The 24,784-nt window shown below is 40.7% G+C and overlaps 2 protein-coding genes across 4 annotated transcripts in view; one reads left to right on the top strand and one right to left on the bottom strand.

The window, feature by feature from the left end:
• Positions 1–218: 218 nt before the first annotated feature.
• samsn1b (SAM domain, SH3 domain and nuclear localisation signals 1b) lies at positions 219–13,697 on the top strand. Of its 3 annotated transcripts, XM_044140632.1 has the most exons (14): positions 2,263–2,382; positions 2,454–2,906; positions 5,580–5,714; positions 6,009–6,052; positions 6,126–6,157; positions 6,605–6,690; positions 8,119–8,233; positions 8,331–8,725; positions 9,721–9,828; positions 11,228–11,360; positions 11,626–11,777; positions 12,404–12,589; positions 12,677–12,827; positions 13,407–13,697. In XM_044140632.1, the coding sequence occupies exons 5-14, from the start codon at positions 6,139–6,141 to the stop codon at positions 13,511–13,513; spliced, it is 1,452 nt and encodes a 483-aa protein (XP_043996567.1). In that variant the 5' UTR covers positions 2,263–2,382; positions 2,454–2,906; positions 5,580–5,714; positions 6,009–6,052; positions 6,126–6,138; the 3' UTR covers positions 13,514–13,697. The 3 variants fall into 3 exon arrangements, with proteins under 3 accessions (XP_043996565.1, XP_043996567.1, XP_043996566.1); XM_044140630.1 differs by lacking the exons at positions 2,263–2,382; positions 2,454–2,906 and adding an exon at positions 219–276; XM_044140631.1 differs by lacking the exons at positions 2,263–2,382; positions 2,454–2,906 and adding an exon at positions 3,808–4,094.
• A 443-nt stretch (positions 13,698–14,140) lies between these two features.
• gdpd5a (glycerophosphodiester phosphodiesterase domain containing 5a) overlaps positions 14,141–24,784 on the bottom strand; it is a 34,902-nt gene continuing 24,258 nt past the window's right edge. The window contains exons 5-18 of the mRNA XM_044140454.1: positions 24,387–24,480; positions 24,250–24,309; positions 24,057–24,155; positions 23,511–23,604; positions 23,057–23,202; positions 21,812–21,894; positions 21,426–21,576; positions 21,082–21,303; positions 20,033–20,178; positions 19,214–19,361; positions 18,847–18,929; positions 16,943–16,957; positions 16,606–16,718; positions 14,141–15,606 (exon numbers count right to left, since the gene is read on the bottom strand). Coding sequence (XP_043996389.1) covers positions 15,515–15,606; positions 16,606–16,718; positions 16,943–16,957; positions 18,847–18,929; positions 19,214–19,361; positions 20,033–20,178; positions 21,082–21,303; positions 21,426–21,576; positions 21,812–21,894; positions 23,057–23,202; positions 23,511–23,604; positions 24,057–24,155; positions 24,250–24,309; positions 24,387–24,480 — 1,546 coding nt within the window. The 3' untranslated portion in view covers positions 14,141–15,514. The remainder of the gene's footprint in view (positions 15,607–16,605; positions 16,719–16,942; positions 16,958–18,846; positions 18,930–19,213; positions 19,362–20,032; positions 20,179–21,081; positions 21,304–21,425; positions 21,577–21,811; positions 21,895–23,056; positions 23,203–23,510; positions 23,605–24,056; positions 24,156–24,249; positions 24,310–24,386; positions 24,481–24,784) is intronic.

Genomic DNA, 24,784 nt, shown 5'->3' with positions numbered 1-24,784 from the left:
TGAGGAGTTTTGGCGAAATGACATCCACTGAGTTCCCCAGTAGAGGGCAGTACACTAACATTTAACTACAAGAACGGTGTTAAATGTTAGTTATTTACAAAATTAAAAGTAAAACTGCTAATAAAAGTCTGAATATATGAAATACACAGCGTAGTGTGGAGTGTGTAGCAGGGATTAGCCTGCTCTCTTATTGATCATTCCAGCCGTTGTGCGGATGCTAACGACTTAGCATGTCAGTTCACCCACATGACCACAGGCCAATCCTCCGTCTCCTGGGTGAGCTCTTATTTATCTATCCAAAGCCAATGTGAGTGAGCATTAAATATTTAATCACACAGACTATCATGCAGAATTTATGAGGAAAAACAGCAAATGAATCATGTCAAAAAGCTTCTGGGGCTGTAACATTTCCAGCTAAAAGATTCAGCAGCATTTCTTCCGTCTTCATAATTGTGTAAGAGTGGTAGTTTCTCGCTCCCTCGGCACCACTTAGGTTCTCAGTGTTTGCTTTAGATTCTTCTTAAGATCTTACCTCCGTTCAGCAGCCTAACAAGCCTGAGGCAAATCACGCATGCAACAGAGGAGCTTTTAAGGGAGCTTCACAATATTCTTAAGTTAGAAACGCAACCCTTTAAGTTTGAAAAAAAAAAGTATCAAAAGACTGCTGCACCTTCAGTGAGCTCTGCATACTCCTTAAAATGTTCTCTCTTTTCCTTTTAGCTGAATAGAAACTGTGGATGTTAAGTCCCACAATCTACAGAGCAAAATGTCCTGGTGTTTATGAGGCAAGAAAGAACACAGTATTACATGTTTTCCAGCCACATAGTACTATTTTATAGCACAATCAAGTGACTTTATAAAAAAATACTATACGAACCGAATATGACTTTAAAAAATATTACTTTTAAGTCATTATTCTGACTCTTTAAAAACTCCTCCTCTTTCTGAAACTCTGAAAGGCATAACAACAGCGCTCCTTTGTCGACCCTTTAACGTTTTTACCAGATTGGCACTGAGATATAATGAGTATAATGAGTTCAGCAGATGTTTGCTAACTGCTAATTGCTAATTTGCTAATTCTGAAGGAGCTGAGTTGACAGATCAGCTCTTCTGAAGGAGGGCTGCTTCGTCAAAAGCTTGGAAACTGCAGCTCAGAGGAGCAGCTCCGTCTCGGGTTCACCCTGATGTTTTTCACAGCTGAATGGTTGCCACAGGAGATTCAATGATTTCTTACGTACATTAAAGAGTCAAGACAACACTCCATGTTTGTTTTTTATGGGGAAATGGTATTCTAACATGATGTAAAGCTGAAAAATGTTGATTTCACATGATTCTAACCTGTTGCTATCTCCAGCTGTCAACGGGTGACAGGCGGGGTTCACCCTGGACAGGTCGCCTGTCCATCACAACCACAAATACCCTGAAACTTTATTATTTATATTTTCATTTGACTAATAAATCTGATTTTTGTCATCCCAAAAACCTTCTTGACCATTTTGACCAGCAGGGTTGAGAAATCACTGCCATAGTGTGATTAATCCCTATAGTCCTTATATGTCAACTGTAAATTTGTGTTTTGTTTTTATTTTTGACCGATCTATAACACCTTCTCATTTCTTTTTTAAAATATGCAATAAGGTGAGGAAGCGTTTATCCTCAAGTCAAATTTGCTAAAATTACTTTTGAAAATCTGAAGTTTATATAAACTAAGACACATGCTTTTTTTCACAGGTTGGATAGAATAAACTTTTCATGTTTTTAGGTATATTAGGATTATCAAAATTTGTTCTATTTGCTAAATGGCAGAATAATGAAAAAGAAGATTTTTAAGGTAATTTTATTATATTTTTCACAGTCAAAATTCTTAATACACTAGGATTAATATGCCTTGAACACTTTGGGATGTGTGATGTCATTTCTTTTGAAGCTTCTGATAGGTTTATTGAAAACACCTGAGTTAATTAGAGATACACCTGTGGATGTAATTAGAGGCACATCGGAAACACACTGCTTCCTTGAGCAACTTCATGGGAAAGTCAACATCCCAGAACTGCATCACTATCTATCAGGGGTGGGCATTCCTGGTCCTGGAGGGTCGGTGTCCTGCAACTCTTAGACGTCTCCCTGGTCCAACACACCTGAATCCAACAGCTGAATCATCTCTCAAGTGCAGTCAGGTTCTCCAGAGTCCTGCTAATGACCTCATTATTTGACCCAGGTGTGTTGAAGTAAAGATACATCTAAAAGTTGCAGGACACCAGCCCTTGAGGACCAGCAGTGCCCACCCTGATCTAGTTATTAGTTATACATGTTCTGAAATCTTAATTCTTAACTTGACTTATTGGATTACTGGAGCGGAAAAATGATCTCAGCTTCTCAAATGTAAAGATATTCTGTCGCTCACTGTTGCACTCTATGAAAAAAAAAATCTCATGATTTATTTTTTCCAACAGGGATATGTCAACTCCAAGAAGCACAAAGATTCTTGAAATTTCTCTATGAAGGAGCCAGTAGAGTTGAGTAAAATCCCTGTTTCAGAGAAACATTTTCCTCATACTCTGATTAATTCTGCTACAAAGTTCTGATCACAGCAATGTGAAATGCGACCATTGTCTATGGTTGACTCAAGAGAAGGTCCAGACAAGTGAAAAGCTGGGGGAAGGGAACCAATCCGCCTGACTGTCTGGATAACTGTTCAGATCCTCATTTTTAGACGGTTGTTCGCTTGAAGCAGCAGCTTCAAAGAAGAAGGCTGATGTCACTGATGTTACTCTGTTGGCTCCAAATGTCAAAGTAGAGATTCAACAAATGGTCTACATTTTATGATTTACGGGATTTGTCTAAATGAGACGTGGACTGCTTTTAAATGTCACAACTTTAAGAAAACTTTTAAAAGATAGAAGTCAGTAAGTAATGTTTTAATGAGATAAACTGTTCATGTTCTGCTTGTGTCCAACACCCAGAGGATTTGGTTTCCAAAGCTAAAGTATTATTCATAAATATATCACCATTCAGTTATGAACTAGCTTAACGTCAAGTAAATATGTATAGCTAAAAATACAACTATTGTACCAAAGCGTTTGTAGCATCAGCTTATTGTTGCAAGGCAAGAAATGCAAACACATTTTTTCTGAAGATGACTGAGGTCAGTTGGTTTCACACACTTGCAGACTCCGGTCTTCAGTCCGTCTCGCACACTAAACAGATTTTGTGCAGGCTGATGGAGACTTTCCCTGGATGTGAGTTGTATGTAAAAGCAGACAGAAAAATATGTAGTGCGTGAGCTTCGGCCTCTGGCTATAGCTGATATTTATGCTTAATGAAACCAGGAGAGGAAGCTGAGGCAACAGAACAATAAACTTAACAAAAAAATACTAACATTGATCTAAGAGAAACAAACACAAGGATAAACTGAGAAACTCAAGAAAATTAACTAGCAGGATAAAACCCTAATGACAACAACAAACAACTGAAAGATGGCAAGACTATTGTAGCAATAATGCAGAAATCAGATATTATGAAAGCCAAAACGCTGGAGGATCACGACCCAAACTGAATTTTGTCGGCTCACTACGTGAACAGAATTGACTGAAAATGAATGAATATTTTTATGCAAACATAAACATCCAAATATAAATAACATTCAAAACATTTTAGAACATGTGGTGATACCAGAATCACCACATAGGTTTCCCCCCCATTCCAAAATAGAGGGAAAAAACATTTAACATCACATAGTGATTATTCCATCCCTCTCTCAGGTTATTATTAACATCATCTGAGTCACATGGCAAGCAAACATGGCCTGTTGTCTATTGTCCTGTTGTTACGGGAGCTTTGACTCCGTCCGAGGCCAACGTTTGACAGTGACGGCTCGCTGCATCTATTGGATTATAGGAGGGATTTAAAACTAGGATTAGGCTCTGGATGGGAGACGGCGTGGGGGCTGCGTGGCTCTTGCATCACAGGGGTGTGTTAGGGAGTGTGCGTGTGTGTGGGGAGAAGTTTGCTTCGAGGTTACGGAGTGCAGCTCGGTCGCTTTTGACAGTCTCCGGCCCTGGCTGTCGAACATGAACCTGTTCTGCTTCATGCTGGTAAGGCTGAGCTTCTGAAGTGTTTGAAATGTTTTAAGTTAGTCGCTCGGGAGAATCTGTTTGACTCCTGCGACCTTTGAAGAGAGCCGGTCAGCTGAGGAATCTACGAGGCGTGCTGGTGATGTTGTTGGTGTTTGAAAGAAGATTCGGTTGATTTCTGAGAAGCATTCTTCTTTGCTGTACATGGTTAGGGATTTATGAAAACATGTTTATAGTTGCACAGACTTAACATTAAGGAATGGAAGTTTAAGATTTGGACAGATTCTATTGAATTCTGATTATGTATTTCTATTAAACAAAACATTTAAACTAAAACCTCTCAAGGTGTTCTACTAGACTGGTAAAGTTGCGACACATTCATTGTTACACAACTAATACTGAAAGATTAGAAATTACTTGTTGCGATTTCTGTCACAGGACTTGACGATAAAAATGAATTTATTTTTAAGTTATTTTTCTTTCTGCTTAGCATAGGAAATTGACAGATTTTTGAAATGCATTTTGTAACAAAAGCCGTCCAAAAAGCAACTCTGACTTCGTAATCTGCTCCTTGTTTGAGAAATCAGCATCCAGCAGCTTTCTCCTGCCTGATTCTGAACATCGATGGCTCTGGGATTACTTTTTTTTGCCGCCTTTAGATGTGGCAGGTCACCTCTTCAGGAACTACTTTAGATTTTTAGAACTGAGGTTTTGTGAAATTATTACCAGAACTAACTGTAACCGTAACTTACAATGGTGGAAAACTAACAGTCCTGACTGAACTGACTAAAACAATTCAAACAATTTGTGGATATCAAACGTCTGCACTTTTTCAAGAGACCATTGTTTGCTCATTTTACTAAGCAAAGCATCGCTGGTTGAGGCTGCCTCCTTAACAATTAGTTTTAAATCCCATAAAGTTGCCTATTTTGGTTCAGGATGTTGTTTGTGCAAAAAACATGAAATATGGTAAACTCATGTTATGGTAACTATCATAACAGGGAATTGTTGCAGTGGAAATGTGTTGGTATTGAGTCTAAGACATGATACGGATCTGATGGTGCAACTGCAAAATCAATGATCAACCTTTAGCACAAGGTGGCCTGGTACAAAGTACACTTCAATACGACTTTACACTTGAACAGCATGTTTTTTATGGACCACCTATGACTAGCGCAGAAGTCTAATGATGTCTGAGACCAATCTGGGAAACCCAAGTATGGGTCAACATCCCTCATGAACTTATTAGTACTCAATGCCTCCCACACCTTTTGCTGCTGAAACCTACAAGTCCATCGTCTTCTTACATTTTGTCCTACAGTATTTGTCAGACTCGCGCCACCACGCAGATATTAGTCTGGAATTCAGTAGACATGTCAATATACGTTAGATTGCATATTATAAGAGTACCCAACTGCCCAAGAGCCAACAAAGATAGTTTGTATTTGAATATTTGTCCTATTTCCGATGATAAGGACATAAAATCTGCTTGTTTTGTTTTCTTAGGATGGCTCCACTGAGAGCATCTATGAGCCAGCGAACAGCCAGACAAACAAGGACGACTCGCCCAGGTGTCAGTGCAGTTCTGGGCATCTACGATGCAAACCCGAGTGGGGCGGCTCAGACCCGCCCATCAGCTCTGTAAGTCCGTCTCCATTCTGTCTTCTCTCCACAATAAGCAGACACCGACACCGACGTTGAACTCAGAGTAATTAATCCAGCTTTATTAAGCGCAGCCCATCACTGTGGGCTTGGTTATGTAAAAAACGGTGCAATATAAAAGTCTCTGGGACACGCTGAAAGGTTCTGGAAAGTGTGAGGGCCAGGTCGTTGGAACAAACCTTCTGATTTGAAGTCTAGCGAGAAATTATACAAACTGTGTGACTGGTTTGAGCATTCAGCTCATTGTTTAAGACAATGCTTTATTTTTTCAAGGACAAACATCAGACAAGGACCAAACCTAAAGAGGAAAGCAGAAGGTACTTCATCTGAGTTTATTAACTTTTTTTTTTCAATAATGAGTTGATAATTAATTAATATTTGCCATTTTAGATCATGTAAGCCAATGGAGGATGAAACCTTTGGTGAGTACAAAATAATATAAGACTGCAGTCTAAAAAAAAAGTGCTGTGCTAGTTGGATGATATTGCTAAACCAGACCTGGGCCAAAATATCAGCATCAGAAAACTTCCAGTAAATCAGATCTGATCTGTGATTAATTGATCAACAACAGAAAAGCAAGAGTAATTTTTTACGATTAAATTAATACATCAAAAATTAGAACTACAACTATTATTTAGTGTATAAACCAAAGACACATTAATAAAAATCAGATAAAGGATGAGGATTTGATGTATAAGGAGACCATCTTTTAGTTTCTTAATTTAAAACGTACAGCAGACTCCCACAGAGTATTTGTAATAACAGCTCAGGTGCTTTTCATTTGCTATGAGTTCCATTTAAAAGGCTCGTTTTATAAATGTGTGTTTGGCCTTAATTTTACCTTAAAAAGTTTTCTCTGTTTTCTGAAGCTTGCAGTGAGAGCAGCGCGTTAACAAGACAAGTCGGAATCAGGGAGCCGGCCTCAGAAAGAACGAGGACAGATCCACCAGCTCAGGTAGAACCCACCCAGTACAAATCTCACTTTAACATAATAATCTGTTAAAATGAATTTTTACTTTACATTTTCCAAGCAACAGTCTCACATTTGGTTCCCAAACGTGGTGCAGAGCATTTGAATGCTTCCTTGTTGTTAGCGTGACTAAACAATGGCCTTTTCTGCTCAAATGATCATTTTGCAAAGCTGTGCAGATGCCAGAGCGTTGTGTAATCCTGGATGCACACGGCTGTGAGCGTCCATCATGCACGTAAAGAGGTGCTACACCTGCATGCATGGGCACCCGGTTGATCCACGTGAAAGAAATGACTGAGGTTAATCTATGCTCACTGGAAAATATGTTTTCAGTAATATTTTGATTGGGAGCAAATCAGAAGTATTGCATTTTTTTTAAGAGGATAATATTTTTTTATTAGTCTTCTTTATAGAAAGTGTGGGTCCAGGTGCCTTTTTCTAGGATTTTTGTGTCGGAATTGGAGAGAAAAAGCCACACGAGTCCCATCCTCTGCCTGCTTAAGTCTTTTATCATCTTTAGAGATCCAGTTACTTCTGCCGGGCGTTCTTTGGGATTACTGGATTTTCCTCAGACTGCAGGGTTTGAGTGCAGCAGCTGATTTTTGACTTTCACATTCACAAAAAATCTGAGCGTCTGGCTGCATAAAAAAATTACATCTTTCAACATTTCATCAGTGTTGGCCTGCAGGGTTGCTTTTTTCTGAGATGTGTGCTCTGTGCTAGTTTGCAATTTCTCCTTCCTGTTTATTACAGCCATACAAAGAGTCGTAGCCTGGTTACTTCACTCCAAACCAGTCGATGGAAACACGCTTAATTCTCATTTCACTTTTTTAAAGATTACCCAAAATTCTCATTTAGATTGAATGGGAACATAGTTTCTACCCATTTTCAACCATCTAGTTGCCGATATCCCTCTTTATAGCCCCTTTATTGAAGTAATCTGTCTTTACCATCCTTATTATATTTTATTCGTCCCATGTTTTACTCTCACCCCACTTAACAACCCCCTTTTTCATCCAGCCTATCACCCTTATTCTGCTTTTACTTACCCTCACACTCATTCTCCTCATCCCACTTCTTAACCATTTTCCTTTCTTTCATCTTCTTGATTCTCCTTCATGATCCCTTTGCTCACCCCTCACTCTTTGTTCAGTCAAAACACTCGAGCATACATTATCACTCAAACACGTTAAGATTCATTTGGAATCTATGAAACTGACTTGAAACCTGTCTGCACGATTGGATTGAATCAATCAAGTGTTGCGGATTGGTGCTACTACGTAAATCGACTCAAATGTATTTAAATGCAACTATTTCCGTCATTTATCGTCCTCGTTTGTGAAGTGTTGTTGGGTTTGTGTGTGAGTTTCAGATATGTTTAAGCTGAACGGATGCTTTTGTTTCCATCTGCAGCCTGGTGACTCTGCTGAAGCTACAGGACGACTGAAAAAGCTTCAAAAACTGGTTCACATAAAGAATGGCCATCAGACTGATGGCGTTAAAGACTCATGCACAGCCAAGAAACGTGGTGAGTCACTGTAGGTTTGTCTCTGTAGGTTTGTTTCTGTTCTGTGACCCGAGTTAAAGTGGTGAATAATAATAATTTCTGCTTTGCTTATATTTAGATTGCTTGGCAGAAGGGGTGAGACACAACAGCACAGTTCTAACCTGTATCAGCTTTTCGAGAAGGACGGAGAAGAGCTCCTCTAGAGCCGCTGCAGCGTCACACTCGCTTCAGCCGCATCAGAACGCCCAGAGTCTCCATGGAGACCCGACCGAAGGAGGGTTCTGGAGCCCAAAGACGGGGCGACGCAGGCAGAAGATGTTTGAGTGTCCGCACGCTCGCCACCAGACTCCTCGGGAACTGTGCGCCCACGACGGCAACGTTGCGACCCCGCCCTGGAGCTCGGAGTGGAATCGGTTTGAGAGTCTGATCCGGGAGCTGGACCGGAAACAGTCGGATCTGTCCCTGTCACGGATGATCCGGTCCCTCACAGATCTGCAGCTGTCACAAAGCAATGTGAGATAAGGACACACAACGCCATCTTCTGACAAAAACGTATTTTTTATTATGTTGGGTAACGATGATTATGAGTTAAGTTAAAATTTCTTCCATGCACATTTGAGAAATTCTTGAATCTCCCATGGCAACCACTCAGCTGTGCAAAAATGCCTTTGAGGTGCAGTTCTCTCTCTGAGCTGCAGTTTCCAAGCTTCCATCCGCACAGAGCAGCCGTCTCCCACATCTCCTCCACTCAGCTCCTTCAGACTAGCCAGTGGCTATTAGCACACACCTGGTGGAACTGTGCATCTGCTGAGCTCATTATACGAGCTGCTTCTCAGTGCAAACCTGATAAAAATGTTGATAAATTGATTAGTGATGAGTGATGTGACGACTTCCTGAAGGCAGAGAGTCAGAAAAAGCAGAGGCTTCAATTTTCTCAAATTTCTTTTGTCATATTTGATATACATCACTTTTTTTTTAACAATTGACGTTAACGTAGTTACTTGATTGTGCAATAAAATTTAAGTCTGGATAGCTTATGTTGTATGCAAACATCTGGTTTCAAGGGACGAGAAAAATAAAAGTCATTATTTTGAAGATAAGTGCAGATGTTCGGTCCCCTCCTCCCCACGACCACAGACGCATTTCTGCGCACAGACTTCCTATCTATTGTTGCATGGCTAAGAGGGTTTAACCTAATTCTGCATCGTCGTCACAGACAGGGAATGAACACGGCCCGTTTATGTTGGAGGGTCATACCGCGAATAAAAAACATGTCCATCTGTCACCACAGTACACATATTTAATCCCTGTATTACCCAAGTGGTTGGTTCCGCTTGGGTGATTTGTTGCCATCTGACAACACGGGGCTCAAACGAATCCAGGATAATGGCTCCAGAATCCCAAACTCCTCAATCTGACTTAAAAAGTGCAATCAGGAAAGCAACTTGCTGAAGAGTAAAATCCGTTTGCAGCGGTCTCTCTCGGCTTAAAGCGTGCTTTATTTCCAGGGAAACCAGGAGACCACGGAGCTGAAGCTGCAGGGGAGGGAGACGGAGACAGGAAGCGATTCAAAGGACATCGACGCCTCTCCAGAGAAAACCCGGGCAGCTCTTGTTGTAAGTTATGCATCAAACAAAGGTGTTATTTTGCTGCAGCTCATGCATCAAACACCTGGGACACACCTGCAATGCCAAACTCTTTTCTAGACTTCCTGTTTTGTGAGTCATGCTATAGTGAGAGGACACAAACTGAACTCATGATAAACTAATACCAGGATGTAGGCATGTCGATGGATCAGCGGTCTCAGGGGCCAGAGTCCTGCAGCTTTTAGTTTTGTTCCTCGTCCTACGCTATGTGTGTCAAACTAAAGGCCAGGGGGCCAAATCTGGCCCGCTGCAACTTTTGACGTGGCCCTCTAAACTCCGAATTACATCAACAAGTTCCTCCGGTTTATCACAAATCTGAAAAATTCACACAATATCAACAGTTCCCCACATTTCTTTCAGATTTTACTGGAAATTCTTCTCAAAATTTGTTGAAAACATCAGGTTTAAGTCAGTGCTACCTCAGCTTTACTTGATGTCAAGTAATTGATGCGGCAAGTAATAATAAAAAGTCACTTTTAATTTCACACAGTAGCGCAAATATCGTAGAAATCCCTTGCAAACATTTCTAAATTAGAACCACAAAATCTGTCATTTTGAAAGCAAAAAAAAATTACTAAAGCAATCACAATATCCTGGAGAGACTAATCAACGTTCAATATTATTTAATTTTAAGAAACACTTCTTGAATGCTGAAACAAACAGCTATTTATTAATATTTTAACAGTTCAATGGGTTTTATCTACACATTCTGGCACAACCGGCCCTTTAAGAACATTCAGATTTTTGATTTGGCCCAAAATGAAAATGAGTTAGACATCGTTGTTTTACACACTTGAGTTAAATGTCTAAACTACCTCACCGCCGTCAGCTAATATTGGAGCCAGATGTGCTGAAGCATAGAGACATCTAAAAGGACTGAAGTTTGAAACCACTGTTAACAGATGTTTACAACAGTGACCCAACTGACTCTGTTGGGTCACACAGTGCGATCACACTGGCCACCATTTGTGGTTTGTACAGAAACAGGAAGCAGGAAAGTGAAAGCCGTCCACAGGTAGTCAGGGATTTCACTCAGAGCAAACCTCTTTGGTGTTGACTATAAAAAGCAAGCCAGCGTTTACAGGATTATGCGTATTGCTTGCCAGAGCAGTTGCGCGTCTCAGAAAAGAACGGGATTTAAACTACGCCGTCACACGAAGAATTAAATTGCACCTTGGTGCTCTGCTGGAGCTTATCGACTTCTGGCTGTTTTGTTTTTTTATTTTTTTTGTTTTTTAGCTTCAGATGGTAGGAGCTCCTACACGGCAGGAGGAGCATGGAGACAACAGGAGCTAAATCACACACACTAGGAGGCAGAGCAGATAAGGAGCAAATTAAAAATGCAACTACTATTATTTTTACTCCACAGAGCAGAGACGTGCAGAACGATGAGGCAGCGAAGAGCGAGGCCAGCCAAAGAGAGTCGTGTGCTAACGGATGTAGACGGTCCAGAAACTCCCTGGAAAGCCTCTACAGCCTGAAGAGTGGACAGAGCTCCTCCAGTAAGACATTTCTCATGAAATCCCTGCTTATACACACCAGTACTCTGGTAAACGACTGAACTTGTATAGCACAGTATTTCTCCACTACAAGTATTCACCCATTCACAAACATGCACTATCTTGGTGGGCAATTTGGGATTCAGTATCTTACATTGGCCTTGCCACATGTTCAAGTGTCCAATGAGCCACAGCCAGTCCTTACTAACATTTCTTTCTGTAGCTCAAGCCACTTTGTGTGTAGTGACTCTTGTCCTGTGTGCTTCAGGTGGCGTCACCAGTGGGTCAAACTGCTCCAGTAACAGAGAGAGTCTGAAGCTGGAGGACGATCTGACCTTCCCCAGGCAGTTCTGCTGCCGAGCGAGAGTTCATACGGAGTTTGTTCCAAGTCCGTACGACACGGAGTCGCTCACACTCAAGGTATACGAGTCCTGGAGGAGACTGGAAACAGTTCCTCCAAATTAAACTTCAGCTTACATTGTTGTGTAAAATAGACTTTTTTTTCTTTCAGCTTTTCATCATTTTATAATGTTATTCCCTCGTCAAAAATATACCTGGAATATATTTTGCCTTGATTCTCTCATCCATGTTTGACAAATCCTGTAACCCTGTGTGACCCCCCTATAACTGGAGCAGACCCTCCGGTCCCACTTTTAGAACAGGGGAACCACCACCCAGTCTGCAGAGGAGTCCACAGGAACTGCCCCCAATGACTATTAAACTGATGTTATATATATATAGATAGCATTTTTATAACAACTCAAGATAACATTGTTACTTGATTGTTCTATAACTTTGACACTCTGTGCCCAAAAAAGACACAATGCTGCCCCTTTAAAGAAAGAGCTAAATGATTTTAAAAAATCTCTCTCAATATTTTGGCATGTAACAGATGGAAATGACTGGTAATCCTCACTCACTCACAGTGAGGAAAAACAAAAAGGTTGCGTCTTTTCATAGAGTGTATATATGATTTAACTTTACAACTCTTATTTGGGGGATTTAATAAAACTGGTTTACTGAAACTGAGAGGAACTTATTTGCAGGTGGGAGATGTGATTGATGTCATCGCCAAGCCCCCCATGGGAACATGGACCGGCTCGCTGAACGGTCGAACGGGAAACTTCAAGTTCATCTACGTGGACGTGCTCACACACTCTTCTAGCACGGCCCTGCATGAAGTGAGCCAGAAACCAACAGTGCAGGAGGCGTTGAGGCGCCTCGGTTTAGAGGTGCAGCTCTTCCTCCTTAATGTGACGCCTCTGTGTTCATCAGGACACGTTGACTCAAACTCTAAATCGTGCTTTTTGCCTCATCAGGAATACACCTTGTCCCTGCAGCGCGCCGGTAGCCAAACAGTAGATGACCTGATGAAGCTGAGGGAGAGCGACCTGATGGAGCTGAACGTGACTCAGCCGGAGCTCAGAGAACGTCTGCTGACCGCCGGTAACTCCCTGCAGCTACTGCACTGTAAGCACCAGACCGCTGTAGCTCAGAGAACAGACTTTAAAATACTCCTGTTAGTTTATAAATCACTGAATGGCTTAGCACCAAAATGCATTTAAGATCGGCTGCTGTTTTATCCACCTTCCGGACCTCTGGGCAGAAGCAGCATTCAGCTTCTATGCACCACAGATCTGGAAACAACTTCCAGGAAACTAGAAAACAGTTGGAACATTCTTTAAATCTAGACTAAAACCCCACCTGTTTACAGCTGCCTTTGAACCACAATTAATGTAACAATGACCAACGGATTTGAACATTCGAACATTGTGAATACAAATATTCTGCAGCAAAACCTGAAACAAAACAATACAACAGAAAAATAAAATAAATAAATACTGGGGTTCTAGAAAGGGAATCGGGATGAGAGGCATTCCAGGTGAAAGTTAACAGGATAACCTCAGAGAGCATTTCTGAGAATAGAGCGGAACAAATGAGGGCAGATTGGCTCTTCCTCCAATCACAGCAGGACACGATTTCTTCTTATCTACCCGCCTCTCTGATCACACGCTTCATCCAACCAAAACCTGCTTCCCTGCCTTCTAGCCGACAGCCTGGCGGAGGATGAATCCAGTCCGGAACCGGAGCGGTCCAGTGAAGACGTGAAGAGCCGTCCCAGAGACTCGGGCTGCGTCATGACGGAAGACACATAGCCTCATTTTCTCTCTGAATACGCTGCACAGCCGGACATAAACGTGCTGTGAAGGGGAATCGCTTCCTTTTGCTGATGTTCAAGTTCTCACACACAAACTGGCACGTTTTTTTTTTTTTCTTTTCACACGAGTTTGTTCTGTAGCTCGATTTGTTTTCTGAAATAAAGATTTGATGAACACGTTTTCTCACTGATATTACAGGTTTCCTTCTGTGGAGAGTTAATGAGCAATCAGTATCTTACTTTCTGTGGTTTTACTTAATGGTTTAAAATAGTAGGGATACTTGATTGAAACTTTTAATCAAGTTAATTGCATGGTCTGTAGTTAATTAGTCACATTTTGTTTGAAAACTATGTGTAGATAAAATAACCAAGATTTTAAATTCAAAAACTTTTTTACGGTTAAAATATTGGATAGACACATGAGCTCAAAAACAAATATATGTTTTTTTAATCTGTGATGTTATGCAAAGTCCTTCTTTCTTCTTTGGCCTCTAATTACTTCCATGTGACAAAACATTTAGATACCGCTGAACTACGGTATATTTTTGTTTCAACAGACTTCCACAAAAAGCAAACTGCACAATAATAAGAAGAAAAGAGAAACTTTATTAAACACTCATTAAGTCTGCAGCTTGTAGTAGACGCTGGAAGTTGAAGTTAGCATCTCTGTGAAAAGCTACAAGGTCAAAATACTCCACATGTACATCCATGTAACAAAAAGGCAGCATGTGAAAGTCGCCACATCGGCTAAATGGACTTTACATACAAGTGTGAAACAATAACGGCCCAACAGCAGAGCCAGAATGTTCATAGCATCCTTTACAAAGAATCTTTAACTATGAAATTGCCCCTCAATCCACTTTGACATCGAGATTATTCAAATTTAAAATATGAAAATTCACACTGTTGAAACTTTTTTTTTTAACTCCTCAGAAAACAAAGTTATATTTACATCAGTTATTAACAAAAATAACTCCAATCTTCAGTCTAGTTTGGATTTAAAAGAAATAAATATGACACAAAAAAAAAATAAAATCTGTTGTACAACTTTCTCAGAACAAACAATACAGATGGACCCCCGCCTAGTCACAGCTGCAGATTGACCGATTCCTGAATTTTTCTCTGCGACTGTACTCTAATTTATTCACAGAAAATTTATTTATTTGTGAATTTTTCGTAGAGATGCATGCTGGGAAGTTGAGATGGCTAGGTGCAATGCTACCCGACACACCACTGGCTAGCTTTTAGATAGCAGCACATTCAGGAGTTTAATTTTCCTTGACTGTAGATGCAGAGTTTCTGCAGTAGTGCTGAGACGGTTTCCATGGTGAGTATTAATGCATATTAAGGTATATTTGGTGTTTGGACTATTAAAATAGGCAGTTATCAGTATTATCAGTGTTGTGGATTTCGGTGTTTGTGGGGGTCCACTGTAAGGGATATTCATTTCCGGTGTCAGGTTTTAGGTGTTTGGGCTACTTTTTATTAGAATAGGGTAAATTTGTTAAAAAGAAAACATGGAAACATGGAAAAAATAAGACATGGAAAAAATGTCATGTCTTATTTTTTTATGTTTTAAAGGTCAGTTATTTGTATGCTGGTACTTTAATTCATGAAGTGATAAGACACAGACCGGCACACTGTTCATACTTTAAATTAGTACTTTGGTAGTGATGATGACGATGATACTTATATATATATATTTTTTTTTTTTCCCTAGACAAAAACTCTGGATTTAATGGAAATATGGCAGTACGTTAAAAGAATGTGGTTTAAAATGAAAAACATTAAAAGGATCTTTAAAAAAAGAAAAAAACAGCGCTGTTACAACATTGAAACTAGCGAACCAACTGATTTATTATTGTGATTGTAACTTCAAGCTCATGATTTCACTACCGCTGCAAGGATACATTCTTGTCTGCCCTGTTGGGAAGCACGTTCAGAGTAGAAAATCTGAAGCAGCCGAAATCCAAGCCGTTCCTGTAGCCGTCTGTGTCGCTCAGCAGCTGAGGCCTCCGTGAGAATAACCAGCATGGCCGTTCTCAGGATACAGAGACAGCTCCTCTGTGCTGCCCAGCCCGTTGTTCAACTCTGGGAGACGCAGGAAGACAGGAAAACTGACGGAAACTCACCCAATACTGGAATCACTCACATAAAAGAAAAAAATGTCGTCACTTTATGTTTCCCAAACTGTATTCTGAGTAGGCATGGATAAAACAAATCCTTTAAATTTCTGTACAGTTCTTTGAGGTAACAGATAAGCTGAGTCGTCATTGGTGGTACGCCATGCCTTACCTCCTTCACTAATTTCCTGATGAATAATCATCGCCTTCTGTGTAAATAATCACCAGGGGCGAAAATTTATGGTGATTTAAATGTGCATTAAACAGTGTTTGTTTAAACCCCTATGAGTTTTTTTAATTAGACCAGTTTTAAGACAACCTTTATAATATTAACAATTAGCTTCAATTTGTGGGACAAGCTAAAAAAAATCCATGGATAAATGTGCATCTGAGTTATCTATCTCAGGCAAGATATTAGCTGCTAATAAATAACCTATTAGATAGGGATGGACAATACGCCTGAAAAATACTAGATTTTTTATTTTAATTTCTGAAAAACTGTTAGGCTGGTGATGTGACCTTTCTTGTTTTATTCACAGTTTGCTCTCATGCTGTTGCACTCATCTTCTCTTTTCACTCCACCGGTGTTTTTTATTTTTAACCATTTTGAGGCACGGTGGCGAAACCTGGAACTGCACTGCGCAAGTTACTCCACAGGTTGTTGCTAGGTAACCAAAGAGCGAGTGTCTGTTGATGCCACCAACCGTGCTAGATTTGAGAGGCTGAGCTTCTAAGGCCATTACTTTACGGCTCTGTGTCGGAGTTCAGTGACGTTGTTTAATACTATATCAGACATTATTATCGCCCTACTTTAACAGAACTTTGCTTCAAAAATCATGTACTGGACCTTTTCCGCTCTTGTAGCTATCAGCAGCTTAGCTAACATTATAGCTAGCAGTAAACGTATTCCACACACCGAACAACTTAATTATGAATTTGAAAACAGTGACTGGAATCTGAGCTGCACCTGAGAAAATGAGCTTCTCCTTCATGATGTTGATGTCTCGACTGGGCCGTCGTACCACAGCGCTCAGCATGATCTGCTCTGGGTTATAGTTCTGCATGCCGCTTATCCTCCACCTGTTGCGACAAATACATTCAAACCATTGTGAGAAAAATTAGGTATTGGATAGAAGGAGCAACCAGCTTTGTGTTCAAGCGATGGTAGACACACATGGGTGAAAATCAGATACGAGAGGACAGTGAAGGGAGGCAGGATCAGACCAACAGTGGCAGGCGTACAAAGCACAGGGAGGAGGACAGAGAGAGGTGGAAACAAAGGCTAAGGGGGACGCCGTGGTTACCTGATCATATGATAGCTGACAGATGCCAGGGAGCAGCAGAGGAAGGTTGAATGCAGATCAGGCAGAGCGCAGGAGAAGAAAGAGCGTGAGAGGAGAAGAAGACAGGAGGACAGTGAGAGGTCGCGGCACAAAGGACGAAGATGGCCGACATGATGAGAATGACGAGCTACAGCGGACAAAACATTAATCTGGTCCAGTCCGACACACATCCTGTCTGGACAACAAACTGTCACTGAACATTCCAAAATGTTATCGAAACAATATTTATGTTTTCCGACACAAGTTTCAGTTGGCTTTCATCGTAACTAAGATGAAGGAGAAGTATAAAGAGCCATGTGGCGAAGCTCAGTGTCAGCACTACAGACTCATTTCAAACCAGGCACTCTGCACAAATGTCAGAGAAGACTGTAAAAGTCAGGAAGTTCACTGAACGAAAACGTTGACCCCGCCTTCCAAAACTTCAGCCCTTCACAAATAATGCACACTGCAAAGCAGGACGTTTTTCTATAGGCTACGAGGTAAACACTCTACAGTCGGTCTTCTTTTAACGATCTCAAGTTTTCTTTCTCAAGCAAAACATGTTACAAGGTTGTCTGTTGAAGGACAACATGCTAGACTCTTTTCTTCAGCACTCTCCACAGTTTTTCTATAAAGTCTGAGGACTGAGGCTACATTTATGTCGATTGGGAAAACGTTACACGTTTTGACGAGACCTTGAATCCGCTGTAGTTGTCACACCAGACCACTACAGGGCGCTGTGATTTTAACTTGTCATCAAAACACACGTGGGTTTGACCCTTAGCTTCCACTTCACTAGCTTCCAGCTCATTTAGAAAACAGTAACCCGTCTCCGATGAACCCAATGCTCGTGTAATGCTCAGAAGTTGTGTCAAACTGAGCAGGTTAAGTAGTACTCACAGCAGAATGGTAGCCGCCATTGTTTTTGTTGTCCTACACATGCATGCATAGACTAAGCGCCAGCCAGGTGTTCTGCGCATGTGCGTTTTCACATCTGTACATCACACCTCCATGGGTGTGTTTCTGAAAAGTTCTACTCTTTAACCTGGTTTCAAAAAAATATTGTCAGAGACTTTGACTACTGGAAGCAAACGTCCAGATTGCAGCAAAGATGTTATAGTTTCACTGAAAATCTAACATTACGGCGGCATACTATGGCCATTGCAGCTTAAAAGAAACAAAAAACAAAATAGATTTCTGCCGAAAAACAGAAATTTTGAGATAAAGCTCTGAAATTTTCAAGAAAAAACAAACAGTTGAAAACGCTGACATTTTTTTTTAGCTTTTTCTAGAACGTTTTTTTTTTTCTAGCAAATTTTCAACTTTCCAAAAGCAGAAATCTCCAAGGTTTTTTGTAGAAAATGCCTGAGATTGAGCTCAAAATTTCTTTGGAGGATTTTTTTTAATTTTTTATTAATTTGCTCCTTTTTCTTTCTATCTACAATGGTCATATGCCGTCATATAAATTTCTCCTGGAAGATGGTCGAGTTTTGTGTCTGATGAACTTTCTGTATGACAAGCTGGCTATGGATCACTTACCTGCTGAAAGTCCCATTAATCACAAAAGTATGGTTTACTGACAAAGGCCACAAGATTTTTATTTAAAATGTTAGGATATTTTAAAGAGCCCTCTAAAGAAAACAGACCCACAGAATCACAAATTCCCCACCATTAGCGACAGTAGGTAAAGCAGTATGTTTGAGTAGAGAAGCAATGTTTATAAGCCAACCCAAAAAGACCTTCAGCAAAGTTAGGGAATGGTGGATCAACACCACATTGAAAGATTACAAGAAAATCTGGCTATTTGGACATAAATGACACGTTAAAGAAAGAGGACTGACTGGAGGCTTTTGAACAGTCTTTTATATCTGTAAAAATTAACGTACTTCTGGAAAAAGAAAATCCCCATGATGACAGCGACAGAGACAAGGTCTGAAGACATCCAGATGAAGTTGTAAGCACTGTGACTCTGCAAAAAAGGAAAGAAGTCATGTAATTTCTTGCTGTTGCCACTAGATGTCACTACATATCTAAAGATACTAAAACAAAAACAGCTCAGGACAGCATCATCGCTTCAGATCTGTTCTGAGCTTCTTTCCCAGGGTCCTGTGCTGAATTAAAGACTTATTCCACATCTCTGCCTCGCTGGGCCATCATCAGTCTCTTTCCTTTCCCCTTCTGTCCTCTTGTGTTTCTGACTGACCTCGTCTGCAAGCTGAAGTGTGTGTGCTGTCGGACGAGAGGGCTGTTTACCATGAGCCAGACGGGGTAAGGCACTTTTTGAAGAACTTGAGGGGCGTCAGAAGACACGGAAGGCACCCCGCTGCACCACAGGATGGAGTAGAGCCACGGCTCATTCACAGGGTAGACAGTCAGGCTCACATTGTTAGCCAGATAAACCCTGAGTACGGGGAAAACAAAAATACATGTCAGCAGTAAGAACAGAAGTCCTATAACTCTTTTTTTTTTTTTTTGTCTCTCTGCAGTAAGTGGAAATTAAAACTATTAAAACTAACTTATATTGCTAATAATACTGGTCAGAACTGGAGCATCTAGATGAAAGCTGTTGCAACTGTAGGTTTTTCAGTTCCTCTGTATAACGTGAACAAAAAATCAAATATATTTTGGAGAGCCAATCCATTTTTACTTCTATTTGTTGTTTTTAGTTACCTTCTGTTTTGGGGCTTTCTCAAAATAAACTGCACTTTAAACTGCAGAGATAACATTTTAATGAGGGATGTTGCTGAATTGTATGTTTGAACCAATGACTGTAATTAAAGGATTATCACTTTTTGCTCCGTTGCTTTTACATCTTCTGATCTTAAAAAACAACCATAAAAATCAACATCCTAGACATAAAGGAAGAACACGAGGAAAATGTGAAAAACATTTCAGTCCAGAGACAAATCTGACCTGCTCTGAAAGTTTTTCATGAGAAAAAAGTTAAAACTTCTAAGCCAGTGATTCACTGCTGGATGTCATTAGCTCGGCTAAAAATAAGCTCCATTTTATCTTCCTAGGACTGCATCTGAGCCCTTTATCTGTTGCTAAGCAATAGCCGCTCGCTCTTACTGAATGTCTTGGTAGCTGATCTTTCTGTAGTGGATGGTCAGACTTGTAATTCCTCGGTGCCTTATCTCCTCCACTGACAGTTTCTCATTTGTTGTCTGCAGAAGACCTCGCACCCTCCCTCTGTCCGTGTCAGGGGCCCATGTCACCTGGCAAAAAGAAGCGGAACATGAGAAAATCCTGACTAAACAGTGTGCAGATAAGGTATTAAAAAATATTATATAAGGGATAAACTGCTACTTACTTGAATAACTTCAAACTACAAACGCACTGATCAGTTTTGAGCCCAATTTTTGATTTCTCCGACTGTAGAACTCTTATTCTGCCTGGTTTTAGCCAACTGCAGTTTCTCTTTACGATAATGAAACAGTATTTGCAATATTTGTTGTTCTAAGCCTTGCTGCCAGTAGTGGTGATCAATGAATTTTATTAGGAGCAGAGAAGAAGCCCCACTATCTCTCTGATAGAGTAGTCCTTCTAAAAAACAAAACATTTTGCAATATTTGTTGCTCACAAGTCATTTTTTCCATGTCCAAGTGAAGTCCTTAACGATCAAAATTAATATTCTTGTATCAGATGCGTACCATCTAATCTCAAAATTCTCGTAGGTTATTAATTCAAATCATCAGGCTAATCTAAGGCATCACCATTTAGGGATTCAAGAACACCAGTCAATACCTCCTCCAAGCTGTGCACTGTAGCTTGCATACTGCGTCTTAAATCACCATGACAACCACAATGGTTAAACAAATGGGACAACAATAATCATTTACTCAAATGATCTTCACTTACTGCTGATTACATAAAGTAGAGATTGTTGTTGAGACTCTAGTCCAACACCTCACATCCAGTTGAGTCTTGGGCTGTTAGAGCACAAGTCTAACTCAAGCCTGAAGTCTTTACTCAGGTCAGCATATGGTCCGTGCACTGACCAGAAAAAGGATTCCTTTTTCAATTTCAGATCGACCGGTCATCGGTAAGGGCCTGATCAAGCTGAAAACCGTGAGGTTTTGGGTACCAGCCAGTTCCTCAGTGCATTTCTAGCTCATCACCTTTCTCTGGGAAATCCCTGCTTTCTGCAGCGTCCACAACGTGTCCATGAACCAGCTGCGGAAACGCGGGTGCTCCGGCGCAGGCTTGCGGATGTTGAGCAGCACGGAGCTGTTGGCCCTCGCTGCCAGACGGAGCATCTCTACCAGGCTGCAAATCGTCAGGTTTCCTATCCGGCTGCGGTCCTTCGGGCTCAGGGTTTTTGCCATCCAGTAGGGGTCACTCTGGAAGCAGAAGGGAGCAAACGGAGAGGCTGAGGATCACACAAATTCCACTGTCCTAATCGCTATTGATGTGTTTTCAGAATTAGATTGGAAGCTGTCTGAGCCAGAGTGGAATCCAGTACCTCCAAAAACCAGTGGCCTGCATTTAAAGAGTGAATCTCTGTCCAGTTAAAGAAGGAGGCGTCCTCATGCTCTCTGGAGGGGAAGACCTTACTGACGTCTGTGGTCCGTCTTAAGGTGTGGTCCCTCATGAGGAAAGGAACTCCATCCACACTTCAAGAGGGAAAAAAAAACATCCTTTACCTTTTCTCCAGTATATACATTTCCTAATAAACGTAGAGCAAAATTAACTTGCAGATATAACACATGTTCATTAGTTTGATGAATTGCAGTTTTACTGCATTTCTCACATCAATCTCTAACCACTATTCCACATATCAGCCAGGATCTATATATAGAAGCTCAGAACCATGAAATATGAATAAGTCATTATTTAGTAATTAATCACCTGATGGTGACGTCTGCTTCCAGAGAGCTGGCTCCGTGCTGCAGGGCTCTGGTAAAGGACATCATGGTGTTTTCAGGGGCCAGCTAGAGCAAAGAGTGTCACAGTCAGTCACTGTGCAGAGTATAGAAAATACCAAAACTGAACTGCTAATTAAATATCTTAGAATCTTTAGTGTTTTCTGACATGGAAATGTTTGAGAACTGCCGGAAAATGGAGGCTTAGGTGCTCTGGTCGGTGCATAGTGTTGCAATGTTTTTTTGACATTTATTTCGACATTTTCGACATTTATCGTTCTCTTTTACGTTTATGTATTTATTTATCGGTGCCGCGCAATTTTTTATTCCAACACCACAAAATAAAATTACAGAGTTCTGCTGATGACCATGTAATGTACCAACTAGATTGTGAAGGAAGCTACGCTATGAAGCACGCAATTTCGCATGAAAACTGCATGCGATGTAAAGAATCATCACCCACTGCGAAGAGAGAAGTGCAAAGCTGAACAAGATGGCTGTTAATGAGAGGGGTCGTGATCTATTTGCCAGTGATAAAAGAGTTTAAACATTCATCTTTCTCTGTAATTGTTCAATATCTGGAGTCGTGACCAGCAGGGACAGGAGGGCTTTGCACGCTTCATCCATTGTCATTACCAAACTACAACCACAGGCAGACTACAATTCGAAAACAGTGCAGAAAATCAATGTCATTGTTCACTACTTCTCCTTCTGTTTGCTGTTTGACCAGGATGAAATTTATCCTGAGAAATCAAGCTCAATGGAAGAAATTCCAGATGGAGAACTAAAGGGAGATGAGAATCAAGAGGAACTGCGCAGGAAGGCGACGGCCAGGCTAGCTAGAGGCTGTTATTCTTGCAGAGAAGTCTGTCGACTGACTTTAATCACAGTAGAAAAGCACAGCTCTGAACATCACTACATTTGTAGTCAACCATTTTGACTGTGTATGTCCATACCACCATGCACCAAGCTGAACAACATCAGGCTTATTTTGTTATTGAGTTTTACATCTTATCTTCCGCTTTGAAACATGCACACTTTCACTCTGAATGTTAAAGAAACGTCATAATGTCACCTTTTGAGAGAAAAGATCAGATCAACAGGTATTAAAATATTACATTATTGCTGTATTATTTACAAAAGTACCGTAAGCAGAATACCAACTAAGGCCCTCTAGTTTGGTTCTGAAAGTTCTGTGGCCTCTGTTTTAACAGTTGGAGTCTCAGCTCACCATAGGAGCTCCCCGTCGACCAATAATGAGTGGTGGTGGTTTGAGGACATGGCGGTCCATAATGCAGGGGCAGGTGAAGGTAAGAGGTGCAAGGCAAAGGGCCAGGAGGACTAGAATGTAGATCGCCAACACCATCACCTGGAAATCTAATAATGAAAAGAAGACAAGACAGATTTAGAGGTCATTTTTGTCACCTTTACCCACTTTTACATACTCGCTGTCTGTTAGTTTGCTTTTTGGGTATTTAGTTCTTGAAGGATTCAGTTAATTATGTGGACAGTTATACAAACGCACCGATCAGCAAATGCATAGAGCAGCTAGATCCATACAAAGTACAAAATCTAATTCCTAACAGAGCAAAAGATAAAAAATAATAATAACAATCTCTACACACTAATGCAACTGAAGGTTGAAACCTTCACAATGTTCAGTTCATAAAAACATCAATACTTACTGGATCTCTCTTTGCGAACCACATAGCCAGCTACCAACCAGCTCACTGCTGTGATGGTGACCAGGCCTCCGATGTGCAGGAAAGGAGCAGTGAACTAGTAAGAAAGAATAGGACTGCTCTTAAATGTGTGAAGTCATCAGAAAACATTTGGATCTAAAATAGGGACTTCATAATGGAATTAATACTTGTGACAATAAAATAACTTTTGTGATGCTTAACTGACCCGGGAACTTAAGATGGTGTTGTGCACTGTTTACTTGTCTGACAAATTGCTAATTGCATTGGTGCTATTTATTACCAAGGAATAGTATTCAGTGGCTTACATTAGCATATTTGTCAAGCTTGACATCTTAGCATAACATTGGTTCATAGTTTGTTAGCTTTTCCCATTTTGACAAATAAGTATAATGCCAGGTAGTTTCTAACCTCCCCCCAGAAGCTATGCCTGGAATAACATTTCATACGTATTACAGAATCAAAATTGCTATAATTGTGAAATTGTGATTTATGTGGTGTATGCAAACTCAACTGTAATTATGTTCCCACCTGAAGTGAAACAAGAATAATTTCCCACTCATCTCCCCAGACATCATCGACAGAGACAAAACCAGAGACAGTGGTGAGTAGAGTAGCCAGGACTCCAATCTGTAGAGACAAGGGTTGGTAAACCTAAGCTGTAGTTCTGAAGTGTATATCGGGTACATATGTTCTAACAGCTTCAGAGGCCGTCTTACAGCACCTTGTGAACCCAGTAGAGATTGAGCTGTTGACCCAAGGATATATGGAAAAGTGCCAAAATCTAAAAAGTACAAACAGTGAGCTGTACATCAAGCGATCATTGTTGAAGCTGCTTGAAGGTTTGGAAAAGGCTGTTACCAGGAGGAATGTGATATAGATGAATCCCACAGTGGTGGAGGTGATGATGGGAATGGTCTCATCCCTCCACTCCCCAGAATGATTGTACACCGACCTGAATATGAACAAATAAGAACTGAATGATCCAAGATGGTGCCATGATGAAACAAGACTATACTGTGTTTCAAAATTTTTAGTTCAAGACAATCCAGTTCAAAAATACCTTATTTATTGTGAAAGAGACATTGTTGATGCTGTTGGCAGCAGTCAGTGTGGCAAAGAATCAGAATAGGCTTCTAGCTGAAGACTGCTAACGTTTGACATCCTCGTGACTGCTGTGGCATGCTAACAACTCAGTTTACAGGAACCCAGTAGAGATTGGTTTGGGAACAAGTCTTGGATGACACCATCAGTTGTTG

Source organism: Gambusia affinis, linkage group LG15, assembly GCF_019740435.1.
Source record: "Gambusia affinis linkage group LG15, SWU_Gaff_1.0, whole genome shotgun sequence".
In the NCBI taxonomy this organism is placed as follows: domain Eukaryota; kingdom Metazoa; phylum Chordata; class Actinopteri; order Cyprinodontiformes; family Poeciliidae; genus Gambusia; species Gambusia affinis.
The sequence above is the reverse complement of the archived record's forward strand: the minus strand, read 5'-3'. Positions and strand labels throughout refer to the sequence as shown.